This window comes from Gadus macrocephalus, chromosome 2 (genome assembly GCF_031168955.1).
Source record: "Gadus macrocephalus chromosome 2, ASM3116895v1".
Classification (NCBI taxonomy): Eukaryota; Metazoa; Chordata; class Actinopteri; order Gadiformes; family Gadidae; genus Gadus; species Gadus macrocephalus.
This window is the reverse complement of record NC_082383.1, coordinates 6,891,256-6,915,783: the sequence shown is the minus strand read 5'-3', so window position 1 is coordinate 6,915,783 and position 24,528 is coordinate 6,891,256. Positions and strand designations below refer to the sequence as shown.

At 45.5% G+C, this 24,528-nt stretch overlaps 1 protein-coding gene across 10 annotated transcripts; it reads left to right on the top strand.

Moving 5' to 3' along the window:
* The first annotated feature begins 298 nt into the window (after positions 1–298).
* mrtfbb (myocardin related transcription factor Bb) lies at positions 299–24,270 on the top strand. 10 transcript variants are annotated; one of them, XM_060037954.1, is made up of 16 exons: positions 299–696; positions 9,641–9,713; positions 10,152–10,278; positions 14,223–14,288; positions 15,999–16,054; positions 16,146–16,221; positions 16,634–16,798; positions 17,858–18,060; positions 18,444–18,686; positions 19,736–20,019; positions 20,452–20,530; positions 20,625–21,473; positions 21,948–22,049; positions 22,283–22,384; positions 22,464–22,524; positions 22,884–24,270. In XM_060037954.1, the coding sequence occupies exons 3-16, from the start codon at positions 10,182–10,184 to the stop codon at positions 23,339–23,341; spliced, it is 2,841 nt and encodes a 946-aa protein (XP_059893937.1). In that variant the 5' UTR covers positions 299–696; positions 9,641–9,713; positions 10,152–10,181; the 3' UTR covers positions 23,342–24,270. The 10 variants fall into 10 exon arrangements, with proteins under 10 accessions (XP_059893937.1, XP_059893963.1, XP_059893971.1 ...); XM_060038007.1 differs by lacking the exon at positions 299–696 and adding an exon at positions 14,887–15,043 and having other exon boundaries at positions 8,990–9,713; XM_060037980.1 differs by lacking the exon at positions 10,152–10,278 and having other exon boundaries at positions 9,641–9,728.
* The last annotated feature ends 258 nt before the right edge of the window (positions 24,271–24,528 follow it).

Below are 24,528 nucleotides of genomic sequence, written 5' to 3'. Positions count from 1 at the left end.
GACGGCAACCTTTAACCCGCGTGGCCTGTGATTCACATGCAGTGTGGGTGTGGGATGCAGACGGTACCCCTGCGGGGCTGAGTAAATATGGCACCCATTCCAGGCATTTCTGTGAACGATGGAGGAAGGAAATGTCTGCAATCAGCCTAACTTGTTTCTCATAGTGCAAGCAGGAAGTAAATCAATCCGTGGTATATGACAACTATGTGGATAGAAGGACCAGAAGGAAACAGAAAGAAAGAAACTGAACTTGTTGCCTACATGGATATGGCATGTAGTGGAAATTAGTGGGAGCTAGCAGGCATTTGCTTTGTCCTAAAAAATAATAAATCTAACAAGCACGTGCTTGCCTACTATTGTGCCACAATGTTTGCTTGTTCATCGATTTTGTCATTTTTCTTCTTGATGTGTTGAGATTGTGAGGCGACTACGTTAGACTCTATACTGGTCACTTCTATTTTGAAAAGCCTCAGAGTATGGGCAATTATACTAGCCAACGCATGAGATTTATGGCTGTGTTCCCGGCTTTTGTTTTCACAGCCAACTGTTCTGTCTGTCTGCTGTGAGGCCTGGAAACTTAAGTTACAACTGTTATGCTTACCTGTTAATCTCTGACTGATGCTATTCGTGTTTGTTTTGTTTTGCCCCAGCGGGACGTGGTCAGACTGACTGAAGGAAAGAGAAGTTTGACAATCGGTAGGTCACATTTTCATCATCGTATAAAATAACAAAAGAAAACATTTAAAGCAATTGCCTTGCTGGGATTATCTCGAAATTTCTATCCAACATATTCACGTTAAGGATGACCTTAGCAAACATGCCAATTTGATTGATCTTGTAAAAGGAGTCATAGCTAGGGTTTGGAAGTGTGTTTAAGAGGGTTCTTGAGCGTTGAGTTAGTCAGTTATGGTAGATATCAATTAACTGTCTGATTCGTTGAGAAGATTTTCCTGCATCACAAGTGCCATAGTAAAAGACAGCCAGGAGGCAATCAGACAGACAAACAATCCTCAACTGCGAACAGTAGGCCCATCACAGGTAGAGAGGAGAACGGCAGTCTTTAGGGTACAAATTTCAACCAGAGAGAAGCACGATTTGAAGATCATCATTCTCCAGCCTATCATAAATAATAAGCAAACATTCCAGTAATGGCATACATAAATTATGTCCCTTTTGAAACCGTGAGTCAAGTTGCCTCAAATCCTCTGGAAAGCGCAGACATTCTACGGGGTTTGAAGTTGAATAAAAGTTGACGATCTAGATTAGAAGGTAGTTTACAATCAGTTTGTCTACACGCCTAATATAAGTTATGTGTGTTGTTGAGAAGCTTCCTCTCATAGTGTCAAGTCAACCCCTTTTTCTCATGAATGAAGACCCTTAAACCGTGAGCTCTCTTCATCAAGTGTTAAACCAACCACATCTGTCCATCTGTAAAAGTCTGTTTTTATTGTGCTTTTGTACATCAATCGTCACCAAATAGCAGCGGACTAAAACTTGCACAATAAGGCCTGAACAATTCTGTGTTATTATGTGTTCATGTACCAGAGACTTGGAATACATCACCAAGCCTCAGCCCGCTCCAAGTCCATGCTTGTTTATTCACCTCCCTGCCACGCAATCCAATGGGCCAGCTCAGTCAAAATGGTGGAGGGGGTTAGAATGCCACCATCCAGTGCATGTCATTCTTCTACTAACATGCCAGCCTCACCCACCACTGCCCACCGCGGCTCGGTTTATAATCCCTTTAAGTGTATTTTAAGGAATTATCAACAGAGGAATAAGTTCACATATACATTGGGCACGTTAGAGTTTTCTATACTGAAGAGGAGGAAAAAGGTCTATCCCTTCGCGTCAGCGTGGCCACTTGCAAGGTGATTGGATTACGCTAAAGACAACACAGCTCAGCGTTTCCCCCAAACCACTGCAGACGCGGCCCTGGAAGACGAGTGTATCCGATGTCACTGAAAAATGATGGGGTTTAATGTCCTTGCCATCGTTTTCTCTTTTTTTTCCCCTTTTTTCTCTTCTGGAGCGGCTAAAATAATGACTGCGTGACAGGCCCTAAGACGTTTCATATCCTAGTGTCAAAAACGCATTTGGTCCATTTGATATTGTATTAGCTTATAAAATAGCAGTCCATTTACCGTAACTAGGGTTTTTTTTCCCATCGGATTCAGGAAGTAGGTAAAGTGGAGGAAAATGGATTAGAGGGTATTGAGGAGGGAACGGTCTTGCTGGATTCCCTCCTTGAACATGAAGCTGCAAACTCCTTCACTGACCCACTTTATTACTATTCTCCCACTCCATTGCTTCTTTATATTACACCCTGAAACATGCTACATTATCACGTAACTGTCACTTAAAAGTTGTGAATTAGCCTCCATATCATATTAATAATATTTCACAAAAAAGAAGGGGACCAAAAGTACTGCTGTACTCTCCCGTTCAAACTCATTTTCTTTCTCGCTTCGTGCGCAGCCTTTTTTTTTTTTTTGTTCCTAATTCCTTCCTTCCTTCCTCCCTCCCTTTCCTTCCTTTCCTCCCTCCCTTCCTCCTTTTCAACACAGTTATCTCTACACCATAGAGTGCAGTCTCCTAACCCCTAACCCTGCTCCGCTCTGCTCCACTCCGGCGGCAGCAGCAGCAGCCATCCTGAAAACACTCTCTCTCCCCCCTCTCTGGCTCCCAAAGCTGCGTCGCAGCGGTGTGCCAATAGAGCAAACAAGAGGTTATTTTGGGCTGTGGCCGCCCCCTCCTCCTCCTGCTCTACAGCCCCCCTGCCGAGTGCAGCGCTGGCTGGGTCCGAACACAGCCAGAGAGAGAGGGTGGGAGTGGGGCTGGAGTTGTTACGTGTGAAGGTCTTAGTAATGGTCCCCACGGAGGGTTTATTAGACATATGGGAAAGTCACGGTGGTTGCAATCAGGGCATTTCAGCGGGGAAGTGTGAGGCACTTTTTTTACATTCCCCGACTATAACTGCATCGCACTGTTTTCTTATGTGTTCCCGGTGGCAGTGACACGGATAACAACAGTTAAGGCTTAGATTTATGCTCTTTCTCTGAGGGGGGGGGCTTAAATTGTTTGAATTGTTGTGTTTTTCATTACCCAGTTCCTTTCAAACTGCCTTTTATATACTGCTGTGAGTTGGCCTGTTTGATGGCTGTCATTGCTATACAAAAAATGTTTCACTATTAAATGTGTTGGGATATCACTTCTACAAGGCTGCTCAAGCCATGGGTTGAATTTCAACAACTGACTCAAATACGATGAATCCCAAATGAAACAACATCAGAAGTACGGCTTTCAATAGGGCATTTAGGGCTGAACAATAGGCTAACGTCAAGTGCTACCAAACAGGGATTACATTATCATTTTTTGCAGCACATGTCAGTTGCAGTCCATTACACTGTGCAGTGTATGCTGGAATACAAGCCATATGAACGGCCAGACCGCTTTACAGTAAGCCAAGTAGACCAATTACAATCAAATGCATGTGTGCATCACATCTGTGGCCATCAGTCTGTTTACATGTTGGTTTACATTAGACGACATGTGTGTGTGTGCGCATGTGCGTGCATGCAAGCGTGTTTGTGTGTGCGTGCGTGCGTGCGTTTTGCTAATAAGACAGGGCTGTTCTTAAGGCATTAGCCTTTGCAGGGTCCCCCTCCCATGGCAGCTGTGTGAAGCATAGCTTCAAAGAGCCCCTAGGCCAGCAGGGACTTCCAACTGGCTTTCCCACCATCTGCAGAGCCCTGCTTAGCTCAGATAGGCTTGGGAGGCCGCTGAATCAGGAACCAGGAGCACAGTCTTGAGGGTATGAGCAGCTCCCCTTGCAAAAATGAGTAGCAGGCAATTTCAGTGCAAAACCACACGCAACCCTTTTCCGATTAAGCAGTAGGTATAAATTGCATTTGTTTAAGGAGCCATGTTTGAAAGGGTTTATCGAGAACATTGTTTTGGCTGTGTGATTTCCGCATTATTAGCATTTTCTATAGGATGGCCTTGTCTCTCATCTCTTCAGAAACTTTTTTTTCCTCCGTCATCTTCTCGGTCAACTATTTTCTCTAATAAAATAAAAATATTAATAATTGTGTGAGTAGCAAAGCCTCACAAATATGATGAGTGACAGAGTGAAAGCAATCGGAATATAAATCAGCCTCTTATAAATATTTAAAACAAAGCCTCTGTTCTTTGTTAAAAGTACTTTTCGATTTTATGAGCATACCATTGTGGAACCCAATTGATTATGTACCAATTCTTTGTTAAAACAATCCCAAAAAACTGCATGCCAGTGCAATTCCAAAAAGCATGTAATTCCATTGATGTATAACCTCCCAACCAATGTCCTTGAACCTCCTGCCTAATACTTGGGAAAAGCTGTACTTCTGTTTTGTATTTATAATAATTATTCATTGGGCTGTCATGTTGTTCTCCAATGGCACGTCTTGCTTGGATACAGCAGCCAGTGGCTCGTCAGCCAAAATTCGTCAATCACTTTGACTGTCTTAACCGCCTTTAAGAATATACGCCATTGTTGTGGGTCGAGCGGCGTCCAGTCCACACACATCCCAAATTCTGCAGCATGACGACTTCAACCACATTTGTGTGCCTTAGGCAGAATGGAAGATAAATCTGGGGGACTAAACCCCAGTGGAAATGGGGAGAGGGTTTAGGGTCTTGGTTACAAAAAGACTAAAACACAAGTAAGCTTAGCGGAGCTGATCACGATTTAGGGATTCAGAATCGAATGGTCTTTTCTTTTCACTGGGCTAAATCTGGAGACGTTCATAGAGTCTGCAAGGAATCCAACTTTGCTGTTAAGATGTTGAGTTTGACCTTATACTTCCAGCCAAGGATACTTCACAAATATTTGGGTAACTGTTTGTGCTTTTCTGTTCCATGCACGTGTTCGATGCAAAGCCCTTTCGGTATTCTGAAACTTTCTCTAAAGGGCAAAATAAAAAACTTGTTGATTTTGGCTGCTGGGGAAAACTATCTGCAATAAAGAATCTGATTGGGTTGATGTGATTGCGGTCAAGCTCTCACTGTTTAACTTTTCGCCGAGTTGACACTGTGACTTTTCAGCGGTCATTTTCACTCTGTTCTCCTCCAACATAAACATTGAGTCTCAGACGTCTTTGAAGACAAACAACACAGGAAGCAAACCAGGAAGGAAAAGTATGATGTATTTTGTTTACAGCACATGCTGGCATATGATTTGGTGAGCCTCCCTGTCCCTCAGAGGGGGAAACGTATATATCGAGTTCATAGAATGAGCACTGTTTGTATTTCATAGATTGATATAAAGTTACACCAAAATTTGCAAATAGAGAATTACTGGCAAAGCCTGAACCTATTGATTATGTAACATCGAGGTTATTAGAAGGCTATTGACTCCATGCAATATATATTTATCCTTCGAAAGATGCACACATTTTTTAATTTTATCTTATTGTGATTTTACTTTTATGCAAAAGCATGCCATCGTTTCAAAAGGTAGGTCGAGACCTCCTTAATAAGTAAAACAATAGTCATGAGTAAACATGTTTGAATTGCTATTTCAAACATTCTAAATATTTTCCTAACTTTTACCTTAAACCTCTAAATAATGACTATCAAGCACTTCACCTCCAATGTAGGCGGCTTAAAAGAAGTGACATAACAGCAAACTGAAAAGGGTCTTTGGAATTATGCATGGAAAATAAATAAACCACAGACTACAAGCATTACAGTTGGCTGACATTTATGGAGTCTGGTTACAAATATTCTGCTCTACATAACTGTATGGTGAATTCATTAAAAAATAACCAACCGTTCTTTATGGTGAGTAATAATCGTTGTATATACTATTTCGAATATATTTATAGCAATATTTCCACTATGTTATTATCACGTTTGTTAGGGTATGGGTTTAGGTAGCACAAGATTTTGAACGTTTGTTACTGTACGACAACTCCGTGAACTGGATTTGCGCATTGCATTCGCACATATCATGGTGCTATCCATAGTGGCTGAGTGACTTCATAGTGAATCGCTTCCTATGTTAAGTCTCTGTCTTCTGTTCAGGCTGTGCAGCCATTACCGAAAACGAATCATTGCTTATCTATGTTGTACACTCATACAATGTACTACTTTCTAAAACCGATCTGACTCTTCATGAAGATTCATAAAGAGATCTGGAATCAAACAGCATGGATGAGGTACAACAACTGCGTTAAGCAGCTTGGCTTTCATAGAGAGGGTAGTTGGATGAGTGCAGGATGAGTAAGACGTCGTGGGTGAGGTTTTCTCAGAATCCATGAACCTACTAAGGGGGAATTCCGCCCTAATCTAATCCGCTATTAGTAGAAAGGTCTCTTTCCAACATATTAAGAGGAACTTGGAATCTTCACAAAGCCCTATTAATACCACCACTTCTACTGCTACTACCAGACAACTACAACATTCACATCTACTACCACTGCTACAACCAATAGTAGTAATACTTCCACTACTTTTACGAACACTGCTACTATTACTCTCAATACTTTGACTACAACTACCTACTACTACTAGAACTAATACTAGCAAAACTTCTGCTACTTTCAGTGTGCAGGACTGGAGTGTTGAGCACCCACCCTTGTCACTGCCGTAAGCGCCTTAGCATGTTTTGGCCAGAGATTGCTATCAGGCGTCTGGTCTAAATGTCTTGCATGACTGATCATTTGCAGCCATTTTCTTATCACCTTCCGCGTATCACCAGTGGTTTTGCAATGAGCTAACCCTCTCTTGAACTCTAAACTCACACTCACTGACTTATCGTTTATCATATTATATAAAATGGTTGTTTATTTTACATATTAACATGTTTCGCTCTGTTTTGTACGATAATATTCATTATGTTCTCATCTTTGAGTGATATTGTATTCTCGTAACATACCGCAATATGAGGTTTGAACTGATCAAGCGTACGCTTGATCAATAATAACCATTGACCATTATTTACAATGGTATTGGTGAGGCTTCACATAGAAGGGGCCCCATCAGCCAAACATTAGACAGGATTTGGTTGGTTGTGAGGGCCACCGCCTCAACTTGGGCACCAACCCTTAAGCCAAGTTCATGTCCATCACCACTCTAACAGCGTAGGCATTAAAATAGGGAACCTAAACCGCACCCTTCTGAAGTGACCGAAAACAAAACATTTACCCTGCTGGTTTATACATGTGACATCTATTTCAGACCAAGGCCACTCTCACACTGGCAAAACAAACCCTGAGTTCCCAATTTGTTTGTGGAAAGAAGTGAGGAATGAGATGGGAATTATATAGCGTGGTGCCAGGACACATAACCAAAGTTTAAGTAGTTGCTTAAGTCATTAGTGAATTAGGATGACGGGAAGGAGGGCTTTGTTTACCATCCCTTTGTGGACCATCGTAGTATTTTTTTGTAGTACCATGCACACAGTTACTTGGATGAATATCAGTGGAATAAAGGCATTCTGTTATCGTCGTTTATGGAACATTAAGGAAAACATCTCGCATCTCTATCTGATTTGGTTCTCACAAGGCAAGCCAGGATCTGCAGCGCTTTCCCAGGCATGTCAGTCTCTGAGATGCAGTAATCCTGGACATGCAACTGACCAGGTCACTATCACACATCACACTGCCAAAGTATTCCGGAATCCCCTCTCAGGAGAGGAGCTTGATACAGTATGGATGTCGCTAGATTGCATTGATCAAACATGTGTCGTTACATTTTCAACCCTCATGTTTGTTCTGACAATTTAGGAACTAAAACCATAACTGATTTTGTTTGATTTAAATGTCGTGTGCCAGATGGCTGTACTGTATGGATTGAACATCTATAGCATCTATATGGTACCAGCATAGTCTAGTCAGTGGTACAAATGTTTGGCTCCCTGCTGAATGGTCCTTGACTCAAACTCTAGTGTGGAAAAACCTTGAGGAATGTTTAAACATGTTCATGCCCTACCTGCTATTTCATCACATGTATCTGAAATGCACTGTCCAAAAAGTGTCTCATAAATTACTAAATATCAAAATATGCACATTCAGGCCTTGTGGCTGTCAATGGTTTCCAGTGATGTATGCCTGCATGACATTTCCCTAAAAACAAGCTGCGTGATGGTTTTGTAATAAATCTAGATTTGCCATTTAAATATTTGTAGCAGTTGAATTTCGAGACAAAAGTCAAAACCATCATATCATTTCATTCCACTCCTGCATTATTCCCAAAAGGAAACATGGGATTCAGTTTGCATTCTTGGAATAGGTGCCAGGATTAAGATATAACAAAAAAACACGTAAACTGCCAACTCCGAACTCAAGTGGTAGGTCATTCAAGAAGATCGCTCACCTGCCACAAACCTTCCCAAAGGTGACCAGTCAAGTGGAATAAGCTGCTTATTGAATTCTCAAAAAGAATGAAAAGAACATATAAAGTATTTCTTTCATTATGTCATGACATTACTTGAAAGTATCATTCTGAAAAAGCTGTCAATTATGCGTTGTCTGCTGATAATGGATAACAAAGTATTCGGTTGGAGAAAAACTCCCTTCCAAATACCAATGCGGACAGGTCTGTAAATTATTCAGTTTCAATACAAAAGCGTCTCTTCCTTATCCACACCAACAGTACAAATTACCTTTTATTAGGAGTCAAATAGTTTGGACACACATGAGACGCAGTCTTGTCCCTATTATATGTTATCTGTTAATATAATCCGCCTAATCTAACCTGCAATAAAACATTGTGTCTGTCTCTAAGAGCAGCCCGGCCTACCAAAAATGTGACTTGCATTTCAACCTCACACCTTATCTATTCACAGCCTTTACAAAACAAACTATTTTTTGTAAAGTTTGTTTTGGGCATTGTTCTCCAAAGCAGCCCAGTATGACACATATCCATATCACAGTCATTAGTGTCATTTCCGGTTACCTCATTTCCTGTAAGTGCTTTTCTATTGTCTGCTGAGCACAGCGGTTTATACAAAGCTCTACATATGTTTCTACTCGGATCACTTTATGCTGTTACGGGGCTTATTAATAGCTTAATATACAGAAAGTAAAACCTGCACATAATTAAAGTTCATGAGTCCTATTATTAAGGGTTGGTTCCAATACTTTTATGTTTCTAAAGTAGGCTTTCATGTTCTGGTATCATACAGATATACGACTCAAAATTGCAACCAGCCTGTTTTTCCTTTTACAACGTGTCAGTGTGACCCCCTCTTGATGAACAACAGCAAGCTAGAGGTTCTCGATTTACAAACATTTCCTCAGGTCATGGTATTGTTTCTTGAAGAGCACCGGGACGAACCCCCGGCATGCTGAACTCGGGAGGGTTAACACTCGCCTCTGTGCTCCCTCCTCCTTGATGACTACAGGCTGGAGCCACAGCGGCTGTGTGCAGCGCGCACGTTTCCACAAGTCATACACACACACACAGAGCCGGAGAGAGATATAGAGACGGATTGAGAGAGAGAGAGAGAGAGAGAGAGAGAGAGGGGAGATAACTGCGTACAAACTTCTGTGACTCCTAACCGGGACCTTTTCCTTTTCTTTTTTTTTTTATCAGCGATACTTTAAGTTTTCTTTTTCCTTTCTTACCGGCATCGCGTCGATCCATGGGACTGCAGGTCTGGCCGCCAAGCAAACCGCCACCGTCCTCCATGGCCTGCCTTGACGTGGAGACCCCCACCGTCTGCAGGGGTAAATACAAATCAGGTGCTCTGTCTCTGGCTGTCTCTCAGTCTCAGGCAGTCCCTCTGTCTCTGGCAGTCCCTCTTCCTCTGGCTGTCTCTCTGTCTCTGGCTGTCTCTTTGACTCTGGCTGTCTCTCTGGCTCTCTGTCTCTTTCTCTCTTTCTCTCTGTCTCTTTCTCTGTCTTTCTCTCTGTCTCTCTCTTTCTCTCTGTCTCTTTCTCTCTGTCTCTTTCTCTCTCTGTCTCTTTCTCTCCGTCTCTGTTTCTCTCTCTCTGTCTCTTTGTCTCTGTTTCTCTCTGACTCTCTCTTTCTCTCTGTCTGTCTCTCTGTTTCTGTCTCTCCCTCTCTCCGTCTCCTTGAACATAAGCGAACACCGCTCACTGTTTTTATGGAGTGATAAGTGCTAGTGTGCGAGTACAACAGATGGACATAAAAAACGTGTGTAGGAAGCTGATCCCGGCTACCCGAGGCAGGAGATGACATGGCAAAAGTTTTGCCTCACGGTGATCACAGCTATACAGCATCCTTTCCATGGCAGAGATGGAGTGGGTACTCTGAAGATGTTGAGTGTGTGTGTGTGTGTGTGTATTTTAGGGCCGAGGATGTTGTTATTCGGTTGATGCTGTTGTTGTTTTTGATGACGTATTGTGAATAGACCATGTTGAAATACACAATAGATTTTTTTTATGGTTTGTTTGTTGCTATAAACCTGCACACTTTTTCATAATTTTAATTTTTTATCTTGTATTGTGTGAGAGTTTTAACATAATTGTATATGTTTATATATAGCTATATATATCTATATCTAGATATAGATATAGATATATATACAGCGAGTAGGGTAAGAATTACATTCATTAGATACGATTTCTACTGTTTTGAAAGTTTGTTTGACAGTTACAAACTTTCCATTGAGGCAACACTTCCAGCCTGCATGGCATCTGCATTGAGCGTACTACACATATTACATTTAACAGGATGCTCTCTCTGTCCCCAGTCTCCTTGCAGTTGGAGCTCCGTGCTTAAAGGCACCCAGTGCAACTTTATGTAAACATTCAATGAAAAATGAACATTCAATTTCTAGTCTTTTTTACACGTAGTAAGTTTCAATAACTCCATACCATTACATATCAACATTCAAGGAGCAAAGATGAGATGTCGTTGTGTGGTGAGAACTGATAGAAAATCGTAAACAACAACAATCGCCGGTGGGGAGAAGCCATTTTTCCATTGACTGGGAGCCTGCTTTATTTATTGTAGGTTACAAAAAATAAAGAAAATGGCGGCATTGTTGTTATCGATTTTGTATCAGTTCTCACCACACAACGACGTCTCATCTTTGCTGCTTAAATGTCGGTATGTAATGGTATGGAGTTATTGAAACTTACTACGTGTAAAAAAGACTTGAAATTGAATGTTTATTTTTAAGCCTCGAAAGTTGCACTGGGTGCCTTTAACAAAATGTGCTTTTATATCTGTATTTATTTAAGTGCAGCCAACACAGCCCCCCATATCAGGCTCCACAACCACATATCTTTATTTTGTCTGGACTGTCTCTAAAACAAACGGAAGAACATTTCAATAGACGAGTGCGAGGGAACACGTCCGTCTGAATCCGAAAGCTAAAGAGCATGTAAATAAAAGGTCAGAGCTGCAGAGATGAGAGGCCTGGGAGCTGCTTGCTGAGCTAACAGATTAGAAATGAGCGGTGGAGAGGAGACAAGATGGGTCTGTGGACCTCGCCGTGTTTCTAGTATCACTTGTTAATGCTCGTCAACCGAGCTTGAGAGTGAGTGGCATCCCTGGCCGCACCTTTTAGGTCAGGCAGGGTTCACCCTGAGCACACTACAGTACACGCACTACCCCTTTATACCGGAGTCACCCGGCGTCCATATTGGGGAAAACCTTCTAGAATCTCTCGTAACCACGACGACTCTATTCACGACGGGGTTCCACATTTCCCCATCCAGGTAGCGTTGAGAATGCATTGCGATTGAGTCGTCATGGTCTCCCCAAAGATCCCAGACGGTTTATTTCCACACCGAGGAACTAATATGTCCGCCAGGTGAGGTGACTGGGGTCCGTAGACACCCAGTGGACCCAGCGTGAGAAGCCCAGGGCCTCAGGAGTTAGGTGTACCCCCTCAGGCCATGACTCACGGCCACTCATCGAGGGTCGGCTGTTGAACCCGATGGCTCTCTTGCCTACAGTGAGTGACTCCAGAGCGCGAGTCAGCAGGATGTGAATCCTGAGCGCTGAAACAATGATTATCCCCTTTGTTTTTCCTAGTCTGTCTTCTTGTGGCCCTCCATAACATGCTGCCGGTCTGGACACTTGTTTAATAGGAAACATGCTGGACTGGGGGGGGGGGGGGGGGGGGGGGCGGCAGAGTGGGGGCTGAGGTTCCCGCTGATGCATTAAAGGGTTGTGGGAGCCCTGGTGACCTTCTTTCCTCTACAGACCCCCGATTAAGCCCCCCCTCGCAACCCGCCCCTCCCTTCAGCTTCGTGGTCCTCCGGTCCACTGTTGCCCACCAGAGGAAGGCCAATGAGAGTGGTCCCCTACGCTGGAGATTGCGAGCCCCCCAGTGCCCTCCCCATCCTCCTTCCCCTCCCCTCCACCACCCCCACATTTCATGGTTCCCAGGCCTTGTTCTCACAGCTGCCCAGTTTATTTTAGCTGGAGTGAGTCACAGAGGCCTGTACAGACGCAGTCCCCCTCCCAGGGGACACTTGAGTGGGTGTGTGTGTTTGTGTTTGCGTGTTTGCGTGTGTGTGTGTGTGTGTGTGTGTGTGAGTAAGTGAACGGGCCGTGTGTTTGTCTACATTGTGTGTGTGTGTGTGTGTGTGTGTGTGTGTGTGAACGGGCCGTGTGTGTTTGTGTACTGTGTGTGTGTGTGTGTGTGTGTGTGTGTGTGTGTGTGTGAACGGCCCGTGTGTGTTTGTCTACTGTGTGTGTGTGTGAGTGAACGGGCCGTGTGTATGTGTGCGAGTGTGATTTTGTGTATGGGTGTGTATTTTTTTGTGTGTTTACGGTGTGTGTGTTTGTGTTTCAGTGCACATGGGTATGTGCATTGTTTCTGTTTGTGATGTTGCTATTTAAGACATTTGAAGTCCACCTAAAGCAGGCATCAACTGCACTTCAGCACCGTGTGTGTGTGTGTGTGTGTGTGTGTGTGTGTGTGTGTGTGTGTGTGTGTGTGTGTGTGTGTGTGTGTGTGTGTGTGTGTGTGTGTGTGTGTGTGTGTGTGTGTGTGTGTGTGTGTGTGTGTGTGTGTGTGTGTGTGCGTGCGTGCGTGCGTGCGTGCGCGCGCGCGCAAGGTATTCACACCCGCCTTGTTCATTTATTGGCATGAGCCGTCACTTCCTTCTTCAAACATTCCCGCTTTCTTTTTTATGTTTTCCTTCCTGCGTCGACCAGTGTTATCGTCTTGGAAAACATGGCCACACTCTGGTGTTTGTAAATGTTTAAATGGGGGGGGGGGGCGTTAAGACAATTTATAGCGAGTTCAGTCAACAACACCTTGGAAGTACATGTCGGTCTGCTGTCCCATGCTCTGACAGCGCCCACATCGAAACCCTCAATCTTTCCACGCTCTTTATTAAGACACATCAATGATTGGTGAGACTATTCGATATAGTCTCGTATTAACAGAACACACGGGGCTCTCTGAGCTTTCTGTGGTTGGAACGATACACAGATTATAAAATGAAGTCATCTTTACTCATGAATTTGTTTATTCTATAATTGTTCAGTATTATTATTATTTTGCATCATGCCATTAGCTGGCCAATGGGCACTGGCTCCATGCTGATAAAGTCTTGGAGAATGATGATCACACACATACTCATGATGTGTCTGTCTGTGTCTGTGTCTGTGTCTCTCTCTCTCTCTGTGTTTCTTTCTCTTTGTGTCTCTCTCTGTGTGTGTCTCTCTCTGACTCTCTGTGTGTGTCTCTCTCTGACTCTCTGTGTGTGTCTCTCTCTGACTCTCTGTGTGTGTCTCTCTCTGACTCTCTGTGTGTCTCTCTCTGACTCTCTGTGTTTCTCTCTCTGACTCTCTGTGTGTCTCTCTCTGACTCTCTGTGTGTCTCTCTCTGACTCTCTGTGTGTGTCTCTCTCTCTGACTCTCTGTGTGTGTCTCTCTCTGACTCTCGGTGTGTGTCTCTCTCTGACTCTCTGTGTGTGTCTCTCTCTGACTCTCTGTGTGTCTCTCTCTTTGTGGCTCTCTGTGTCTCTCTCTTTGTGTCTCTCTGACTCTGTCTCTCTCTTTGTGTCTCTATCTCTGTGTCTCTCTCTTTGTGTCTCTCTCTCTGTGTCTCTCTCTTTGTGTCTCTCTCTTTATCTCTTCCTCTCTCTCTGTCTCTCTGTGTCTCTCTCTGTGTGTCTGTCTCTTTCTCTGTGTCTCTCTCTTCCTCTCTCTCTGTCTCTCTGTGTCTCTCTCTCTCTGTGTGTCTGTCTCTTTCTCTGTGTCTCTCTCTTCCTCTCTCTCTGTCTCTCTGTGTCTCTCTCCCACAGTCCTGCAGCTCTGCCTGCAGCAGAGACGCAGCCGGGAGCAGCTTGTGGAACAGGGCATCATGCCACGTGAGTATGTGGCAGTGGCACCTCGCTGGCCTCCATCATGGTCGTAAATATAACGCATCACCAGAACGCAAAATAAAGCCATCATCATACACTTGTGTGTGTGCAAGTGTGTGTGTGTACATCATGGTCGTCGCACGCCCGTACCTTTTTAATACATTATCCAATGTTAAACGGGAGTAGTATAACGCTGCCGAGGATAATGACAAGTCGCAGGCATAACCGGTAGTTACAGACACCGCGCTGGCGTAATAACCAGAGGCCGAGCGGGAACATAAGTGGCGGTGGCGGTTAGGGTCCGCTGCCTCACGGCAGAGAACCGGTCCTGCCTGGCTTCTCAGACCCCTCTGGGGCCTTGGAGTGCAGAGCTACTTTCTGCCTCTTTCTTTCTTTTTGTCTGTCTGTCTGTCTGTCTGTCTGTCTGTCTGTCTGTCTGTCTGTCTGTCTGTCGGTCGGACGGACGGACGACTGACTGACTGACTGTCCCTCTCTCTGTCTCTCTGTCCCTCTCTCTGTCTGACTCTCTGTCTCTCTCTCTCTCCCCCCCTCCCTCCCTTCCATCCCCTCCCCGGGATCATGTGGGTTTCCTTTGGGTGCTCAGGTTTCCGAAGCGCCCCCACTGCGTCCCAGACCTCCACAGACATGCATGTTAGGCTAATCACCGGGAGCGCAGAGTGCTGCTACGAAAAGAGCCCTTCTACTTACAATCTCATGCTGTCAGGGACCAAGGGAGCGAACTCAGCTCAAAGACACTCTAGGTTAGCTTAGCACCGCGGCGCTATAAGTGTATTAGTAGGATTCCCTGTTTTCAGTATCGGCTTGTTCTAAGCCTGGCAGAGGAAACTGAACAGTTTGTTTCGGCCGTGCTGGGGGGTGAGACTGTTGTTTGTTTGAGTCATGCTCCAGATGACGACATGAGTCATTCTCTCGGGTCAGTTAACCCCTCTCTGTGGCTTGGCTTTACCACTCGACCCTCCCAGGACAGCACACACACGCACAGGCACGCACGCATAGGCACGCACACACACAAGCACTTACACACACACGCACAGGCACGCACGCATAGGCACGCACACACACACAAGCACGTACACACACACACCGATTATGGTAGGTATTCAGCAGGGTTTTGGGTGATGAGCAAGAATGTTTTGCTTTGTTCCTCTGACATACCATACTCCTCAATACTGACCAGCACCCCCCCCACCCCCAGCCCCAGCCCCCTCCAAGGAAATTAGTTCTAAAAGCTAATGGAGCGTATAATGGCCAATTTGGCTAGTCTGGGAACCCGGTCTAACAGTTTCACTCAAACTCAAGCATTTACACTGTAAACTAAAATGGACACTCGTAAATAAACTGTACAAACACAAATAACTAGATGGCTGTACACCTGTGCTGCAGTTTTACTTTACTGCTAACGGTCTACTTTACTGTTCATACGCACAACTGGCTTTTGAATAAACGGTTACGTTGCTAAATCCTCATAATAATAAATGGCCACAATCCCAAAGCTGACCCCAAGGAAATGGCGTGGTGGCTGCTATTATTTCACAATAAACATTTGCAAGACGGGAAGCGACCCAGGAAGTTCAAAACATCTAAATCATAGAATGCCATTAAAATAACAACGGATCCTCTGGGCCAGTGTGAAAATATTACGACATAACTTATAGGGAACGGCAAACGTAACTTTTATGAACTTCTTCCCGGTAGCGCTGAAGATGCCTGCCGCCTTCCACGACCAGATCCGGCACCTGGAGAGAGCCAGGGTGAGAGGGGCAAACGTTGGACTGAATAAAGTACAGGCTGGCAGAACCACACGTTAACCCTTTACTCCTCGTACCTGCTTTAACTCCGCAGACAGGGAACTTCTTGAAGCACAAGATCTGCAACAGGCCGGAGCGATCGGAGCTGGTTCGCATGCACATCCTGCAAGGTAATCAGAGCGCACTTATTGCGACACACACTCTTCGTCCCCGTTTTTTTTGTATTTGTATTTTCAGACAGATAAACACAAAGTTGATTTCCGATCGTCTGCGCCTTGTGTGGTCGTACCGGACTTCGTGTGATTCATCAGAGCCACCTCAAGAGATTTTAGGAGGATCATGAGAAAAGCTGATGTGTGTGTGTGTGTGTGTGTGTGTGTGTGTGTGTGTGTGTGTGTGTGTGTGTGCGCATGTTTGTCTGTCTGTGTGTGTGTGTGTGTTTGGACGCCTGTACCTGTGTGTGTGTGTGTGTGTGTGTGTGTGTGTGTGTGTTTGGACGCCTGTACCTGTTTGTGCGTCTGTGTTTGTGTGCGTGCGTGTGTGTGTGTTTGTCTGTGTTTGTGCGTCTGTGTGTTTGCACAGAGACCCAGGCTGTGCCCTCCCTGCAGGCCACCCAGCTGAGACTGAAGCGGGCCAGGCTGGCCGACGACCTGAACGAGAAGCTGGCCCAGCGGCCCGGTCCCATGGAGCTGGTGGTGAAGAACATCCTGCCCGTCGTCGACGCCGTTGCTAAGGACGATCCCCCTGGTACAGAGACACTGCCATCACGCACCACTGTTATCCTAGAAATGTATGTCCCTATTATCCAAAGGTGACGAGGCACTCTGATTACCCTTTCCACCAACATGGAGTGGGTGCCTTTCCCGGTACGCAAACCTCAACTTTGTACCATTTGGAGCATTTCAAACAAAAATTATCTGGTTCGGAACCCAAAAGTTGGTGCCCGGGCTGGATCCCCCCCAAACTATTGCTTGACCTTACGTGCGAACATGTTCTAGAGGTGTATGTGTACTCGTGCAAACACGCACACACCAGAGAGGAAGAAAAAAAAGAGCATGCTACTACTGTTTACTTCCGGTGTGCATAGTGCGGCGCCCTCCGTTGACGACGAAGGATCCAAGAACCAACGCTCAATGGGTGGAAAGGGGCTCCACAGCAAGAGGGGAAACGGGGGAACGAACGGGTCAGATGGGTTACAGACCGAGTCCCGTTGGTGGTGGAGGTGTGGAGGGGAGAGAGTTCCTGGGGGGAGCAGAATAGCTGATCCCTTGGGAAGCACATTCATGTGGTTTCACCCATCAAAAGATCGGATGCTAGGAGAGTTGGAGGCAAAGTGAGTCAACATATGACATCTGAACATATGAGGCCTACATCTGATTGGGCCTGAGAACGGTATAGAGCTCAATCAGGTCTATAAATTCATGCTACAGACTACGTATGCTAATCTGGGTCATTTTTCTATGATACTGCAACCAACCGAAATAGGAGAAACACAATTTCGGTTTCTACTGAACTTTTTCTATGTCGGTCTGACAATAAAGTTCACCTTGACTTTGTCAAAAAAAAAAAAAAAGCATGTACAGTTTATTCCTCTTTCTTCCGCAGCTCTTCGCTGCTACAACGAGTAAAACAAGAACTCATCGCCCTATTGTTTCTGAAATTCTATAATAACGTCTTCCTGATGTTAAGAAATGACTAGTCATACACTAGATATCCAAAACAAACAGACAAAGGTACAGTCGTCACACACTGTTTTAAAAATGAATACTCTTTTTGTATTCTGTGTTGTTGTGATTGTTCCCATAGCCGACCAGGGGAATGACCCTAAAATACAGGATGTGTACGAGTTTGACGAGAACAGTACTGACTCCCGACCGGCTGCAGTGTCCGCAGAGCAAACCCCTAAACAAGCACCACAACAAGCCACAACAACCACGTCCGTCCCGCCGAGAGAAGCCGCAAGGACAGAGTCTAGTCCACCTCCTGCCTGCCAAAACCACACCCTGTCGGTAAGCCATCAACACCGGGGAAGAACAGAGGAAAGCCTTTGTTGTATACGCCATTATTGACTCCTGACTCGCACATTGACTAGCACATTGTGCTGTAGCACATATTTTATACATGCATCGTCCTTTTGTCTCAGGTACTACTAAGCTATGTTCAATCACTCATGGTATGCATAGCAGACCTGCCACCCCCCCCCCCCCCCCACACACACACACACACACACACGCACGTCACGCAGATTATTTCCTATTTCACAATTTATTCCTTTTAATTTAACAGGGAACAAAAGATCAGACAAACACAGCTGGTTGACTGAAGTGGTTTCAGTAAATGTTTCCTTGTTCTTCCCTCGTCGTCGTCCCCCCCCCCCCCGCGCCGGTTTGAGATGATAATGATTAACAAGCCAGCGTGCGTTTCCCCTCCCGCTGAATCATCCGTCATGTGTTCCGTCTCTGTGGTCTGTGGGTCCTCTCAGACTGGCTCTCCGCTCACCCCGAAACCCTCCCCGGAATCACCCGGGTGCCACGGGTGCACCACGCCGGAGCAGCAGCAGCCCGGCAAGCATCTGGCTGTCCTGCCGCCCCTCGCCTCCGCGGCCCCTCCTGTTCGAGGGCCCATCCTCGTCAAGGTGGGCCTGGGATTCATTAATGTTATGGGGGGGGGGGGGGGGTTAGGGTTGGATGGTTAGAAAGAGAACCTGGCCGGCAGTATTATTGCTGGATATGATTTGTATTATGTAAAACCCCGTCTCAGTTGCAATCGAAACAACGTCGGTTTCGTTTTGGTTCAATTCCCTCAAAAAATCACTCATCACTCATTACTGTTCACCTCCAGCTGATATTATAGTCCCCGTCTTGAGTGTTTGAATGTCTAAAAGGGGAGGACAGATGATCTGTGTTTTGTCAGACTGAAAACTCCATTAGTTCAAGAGTTTAAAATCAGCACTTAGCCAAAGTGGTGCAAAGAAAGGTAGCAGAAGGAGTTTAACTACTAAAACAGCTGCGCATATTCTTTTGAATGGGGGTCAAATAACGTACATCATAAGTGTGTGTGAAATATCCTGCTTAAAAAGCAAAAAGCGAGGAGTGAAAGAATTGTCACCCTCAGGGGCTTGAGGGGTCTTTTCACCACGGAATAGGATAGTGGAATGATTTTAGCTTGTTTGGCTTTAGCTATGGCCATGCATAACCCCATTTGAATGAACAAGGCATTTTCATGTGCCGGCTTAGATTCCAGGTTGTAAAACAATAAGGACCACATTACATCCACTTCCTACTCCACATTTCCACATCCTGACTTTCTCTCTTGGTGTTTTGGCAATGTCCCCCCTGTTTAGTTGAAACGGTAATACTGTGTTTACGGGACTCACAGCGAGTTGCCTCAGAAAACTGGCTCGAGATCACTCAGAACCTTCCCTCATCCTCCAGTTGGTCCTTCACTTGTTACTATTACGCTGTTCAGCACGCACTTCAATCCAGGGCCACTTGCAGTGATTATGAGATACATGGCATTAATGAAAAAGTAGACATGAGGTATCCTGCTCAGGAACGCTGCGCACGTAGGCACGCAAGTACACTGCAGACATCGGGGATTTGGACCGGTGACTCCGACTTTTCCTGCCCGCTGTAACGGTTCGTCCGTCCCCCTCCGCGTGTGTTCCCCCGGTGCTCCCCGCAGCAAAGCCAGCCCAGACCCAGCGCCGCCGAGAAGAACCGGGGCAAAAAGGGCCACAAAGACCCCAAGCCGCGAGTGAAGAAGCTCAAGTACCACCAGTACGTGCCCCCCGACCAGAAGCAGGACGCCGGCCACGAAACGCCCCTGGACTCGGCCTACGTGCGTCTCCTGCAGCAGCAGCAGCAGTTCCTGCAGCTCCAGATCCTGAACCAGCAGCAGCAGCAGCAGCAGCAGCAGCAGCAGCGAAGCTACGTCTGCCAAGCGGGCCCGCAGCCCGCCACATTGAGGTACCTTCATCCCACCCTCCGAAAACTCTTTGCAAGGCCAAGGATTTAGCCTGGGCAGCCGCACAAGCGTATGATTATTATTATTATTATCATTACTATTATTATTGGAATTGGCTGATCAATTTGGGTCTCCGACATTTCAGTTTCTCTAACGTGAACGGTACTTCCAACGGATTCCTTTCTCCAAACCCCGGTGAAAACGGGTTTTTTGGACTTGAACATAATCGTGTTGCGGATGTTTCCAACACAGCTGTGGCCTCTCTGTGATACACGCAGCATATGTTTCCAGTCTGCCGTCATTGAGGGTTACAAGACTGCCTTTGGTGTTTGTGTGTACTCCCACATGTTTTCCTGTTTATTTACATCAGAGTGGGGTCGTGAAGGCGAATGTCACTAACCTTTCAACTGCGCATGCTGCCTTTATCACTATAGCGATGGCTCGGCGCGTTCCACCCGGACTCCGCCCCCTAGCATGTCAGATCACTTACCCTACAATGTGGATGAGATGAAGGTGACATTATGACCGGCCCTTTTTGATGGAACGATTCGCTAATAAAAGAAATAAACATCCATTAAGACATGGCTATCTTCTTTAACACCAAAAGGTGGCCGAGCTGAAGGCGGAACTGAAGCTGAGGGGTCTCCTCGTCTCCGGCACCAAGAACGACCTCGTCGAGAGGCTCCGCATGCATCACGACAGGTCAAAGGGCAGCCCGTCGGTTGCCGTCGCCTTGGATAGGGTCTCACCTGGCGCCGCCACCACCGCCGCCGCCAATGCTAGGGTACCAAAGTGTGAAAACCCTCCCAGGTCCCCTCCCCCAGTGTCCCCGGTGGCCTTCAAGGTGTCCAGGATGGGCCTGGAGGAAAGCGGCGGAACGGACTCAGAGACCCGCCCGGCTCTTCCCGCCGGCTCCCCGGGGAAGGAGGCGGCGGGCCCCTTTGGGGGGTTGTGCCGGGGCCTGGAGAAGGACCAGCGGCTCCACGAGAAGGAGCGTCAGATCGAGGAGCTGATGAGGCAGCTGGAGCGGGAGCAGAAGCTGGTGGAGGAGCTGAAGCTGCAGCTGGAGGTGGAAAAGCGGGGGGGCCCCCAGGAGGAGAGCGCGGTGGCACCGAGGCGGCGCCACAGCCCCTCGCGCCCCGTTCGGGTGAAACAGGAGTTCTGCGGTTCTCCGGACAGGAGCACTCCGGAGCGGAGCCCAGAGCAGAGTCCCCCAAGGCAGTTCTTCTTGGAACATCAACGGTTGCCTCCGACTCAAACCCTGCAGCCGGGGGGGACTCGACTGCAGCATCAGGCTGTATCCGCGGCAACGGTCAAGCTGCCCGACAACAGACTGCACACAGCTGTGACCGGTGGGGCCCCAGACGATAGCCAGACTCAAGAACTGATGCCACAGAAACATGAAGCCTCTGGTTCCTTGCAACAGCAGTGTCACAGCCCCAGCCCGAGGACACAGGTGAGAAAGGACATCTTTGAGCTTTTGCATCCCTTTTTTTCCAAAAAGTTTATGATTTGGATGAAGCTAAAATTAACTCTCGGAAGGGGGGTTCATCTTTTATGCTATGATTAAACAGCATGTATGGAAAGGGATAAACTGGGCGAAATCGCTAAAGCAAATCACGGCACAGAGACATTCTTACAGTGCATTTTTATTTTGCCACATATTTTGCCACAATAAGGTGTAAAATACCCATGTGGCCTGATACTGTCTATATCCAACAGGGATATATTATATAGAGGGTTTGGAATGACAAAAGCCCAGTTTAGGCATGTACCCAGAGTAAAGACGGAAATTTGGGTGGGCCAATATGAACTGAAATATCCTCTTCTCGCACTTATCTTCACTAAATGCTTGCACACCTCTAAGAGGGTGTTTAATCGTGCCTGTTAGCACACTTTCACCTTACAGTTTTTGCTGATGTTTCCACAGCAGAGTCTACTGAGCACCTCCCCAGGCCTTGGCTCCCAGCCGAGGGCCACACAGAGCCAAGCCGCAGAAGACACAGCTCAACAATTACTCAACACTGCCCCTGTGAGTCGATGCTCTGCAAGTACTGCCAGCGTCCATCCCGACCAATGCATTCACATTTAGTAATTAAGCCGATTGTATGCTTTGGATGCAGACTTTCATAAAGTTTCTATTGAGAAATGTATGCATGTCCACACATCGTACTATACATAATTTGACATAAATGTGGCCATGGAGTAGGTATCAAACGGGGGGGTGTCAGACGTTAACCATCATTGAATGTTCAATGTTTTCAGAATCATCTACAGCCAACCATGGCCTTGATGTCCAAATTTAAAGACCCACCACGCTATGAGGACGCTGTCAAACAGACCCGCTGCAGGCAAACCGCTATGCAGGTAAAGCAAATGATATTATTTTCTTTTCAATCATTTCTTTATCGTCATCGAACATTTACTCAAAATTGTTACATTGCAGGTCCCCACCACTCTCAGCCAACACATGGATGACCTGTTTGACGTCTTGATTGAAAGTGGAGGTAAAAAACGACAATATGTGTAGTCGATTCAAGGTGATATTATACCACCAGGTGTGAGTGGGATTAGCCATTACAAGCCGTTTTGAAAATGTGCCTTTCTGACATCTAGTGTCCACCTAGATGTCTACTGGATAGGTCTACAAGCCTATTCAATGGACTGTAGCAAACGTTGCTCATCTATCCATCATACATCTAGATGGCCACGCCCACCTATGACATCAGAAGAGGCCGATTTTCAAAAACGGCTTGCAACGGCTAATCACACTCATGCCTGGTGGTATAATATCACCTTTTAAATATGTTACCAGTCAATTTGACACTCACACATGTGTCACTCCTCTTTGTTCACCTATTTCTAGAAATCACCCCCTTCATCAGACACGATCCCTCGTGCCCGGACAAGCTCACCCCAGTGACGGCCAACGTCACCACCCTGCCCATCAACACGGTGTTGTCCCGCCCCCCGGCTCAGATCCAAGTGGCGCAGCCCCCGGACGCCGCCGCCCTCAACCCCTCGTCCAGCTTGATGGCCTTGGTAACCATGGAGACGATGATGGAAGGCACGCTGCACAAACAGCTGCTGGAGCATCCGCTGGTCAGTAACATGGAGCTGGACTTCAGTGACGACAACAACCCGCTCCCCTTGGCCGGCCAAATGCACAACGCCCATCTGGACACAATGGACTGGTTGGACCTCACCACCTTACCGTCGCACGGCCACGAGGACGCAGGCACTCACCTGGGAATGTCCCCTGAATCAGGGGTCTTCTCCTCCGACTTCCTGGAATCCCCGGAATTTCAGTTGAACTGGGAATAAGGCCACTTTGTTGTTGTTCCTGGTCACGTCCTGGTTATTTATGACGAAAAAAGTTTGTACTTTTCCAGAAAAACTTTTCCAGTGTGCGCTTTGTTTTCCTGAGCATTCATGCTAACTCTAACTGGCTATTTGTTTCTAGCTTCAAGCTAGCTTTACCCAGTGTTGTCTTTAAGGTGTAGTAAGCAGTTGTATTATTCCATGGGATGGTAATACAATTGGGTGTTTTGTGTTTCACAACTCAGTTGTTAAACTTTGAACAATTATTTCAGAATTGTCAGCTGAAATGCTGGGTTTGAAATTACTAGTACTTACAAGTATTTTGACTTGTTGTTCTCTTCTACATTTCAGAGCAAACATTTTTCTTTTGCCTTTTGTATTATTGGGAGGCTTTTTTATACCTGCTCAACCATCAAATTTGTTATTGTTTTTCTGCTAACAATAGCAGGAAACTATTAAGCCAACCTAAACTGGATAACTTCATATTCGGGTTGTGAATGTGACTTCACACTACGTGGAAAGATACAGTATTTTTACTTTTTATACATTTTTCATAACGACATACATGCATAAGTACATATGATATTGTAGAGCTTTTTTTTGTAGAAAGTTCAGTGAAATACTTTTATGACTATTATGTAGAAAATGTTTTTACATGCATTACATTTTTGACTTTTGACCTATACCACGTGGTATCCAACAATTGTCATCTTTATATTTTACTGTGTTTCCTCTAATGTCTAAATAATCCTTCCGGTATTGTAAAAAAAAAAAAAAAAAATGGTACAAAATGGGGTTAATGCACTTTTCAGCGGATGTGTGCTGAAGTTTTGTTTTTGTCAAAATGCAGTCTGCACTAGCAGCACTACGGCTATCTGAATATACACGATACAGAAACTAATAAAGACAAAAAATGTTAATTTCCAAACGTATGTAAACATGTCCCTCATATTTACTTACATTTAAAAACTGCTTTTAAAATAAGCTGAAAATAAATAAAATTTAGATCTAAATAAGAATCCCTTATAAACACTTAACTAATTAATAATAATACATTTTACGTCTTTCAAGTCACCAAAGGTCCCCTAAGTGTTATTGGTATCATTAATTATTAATGTCCCATTGCCACTATCAAATTTAAATTGACACTAACATTAATATTTATTTAGATTAAGTTATTCATAGAATAA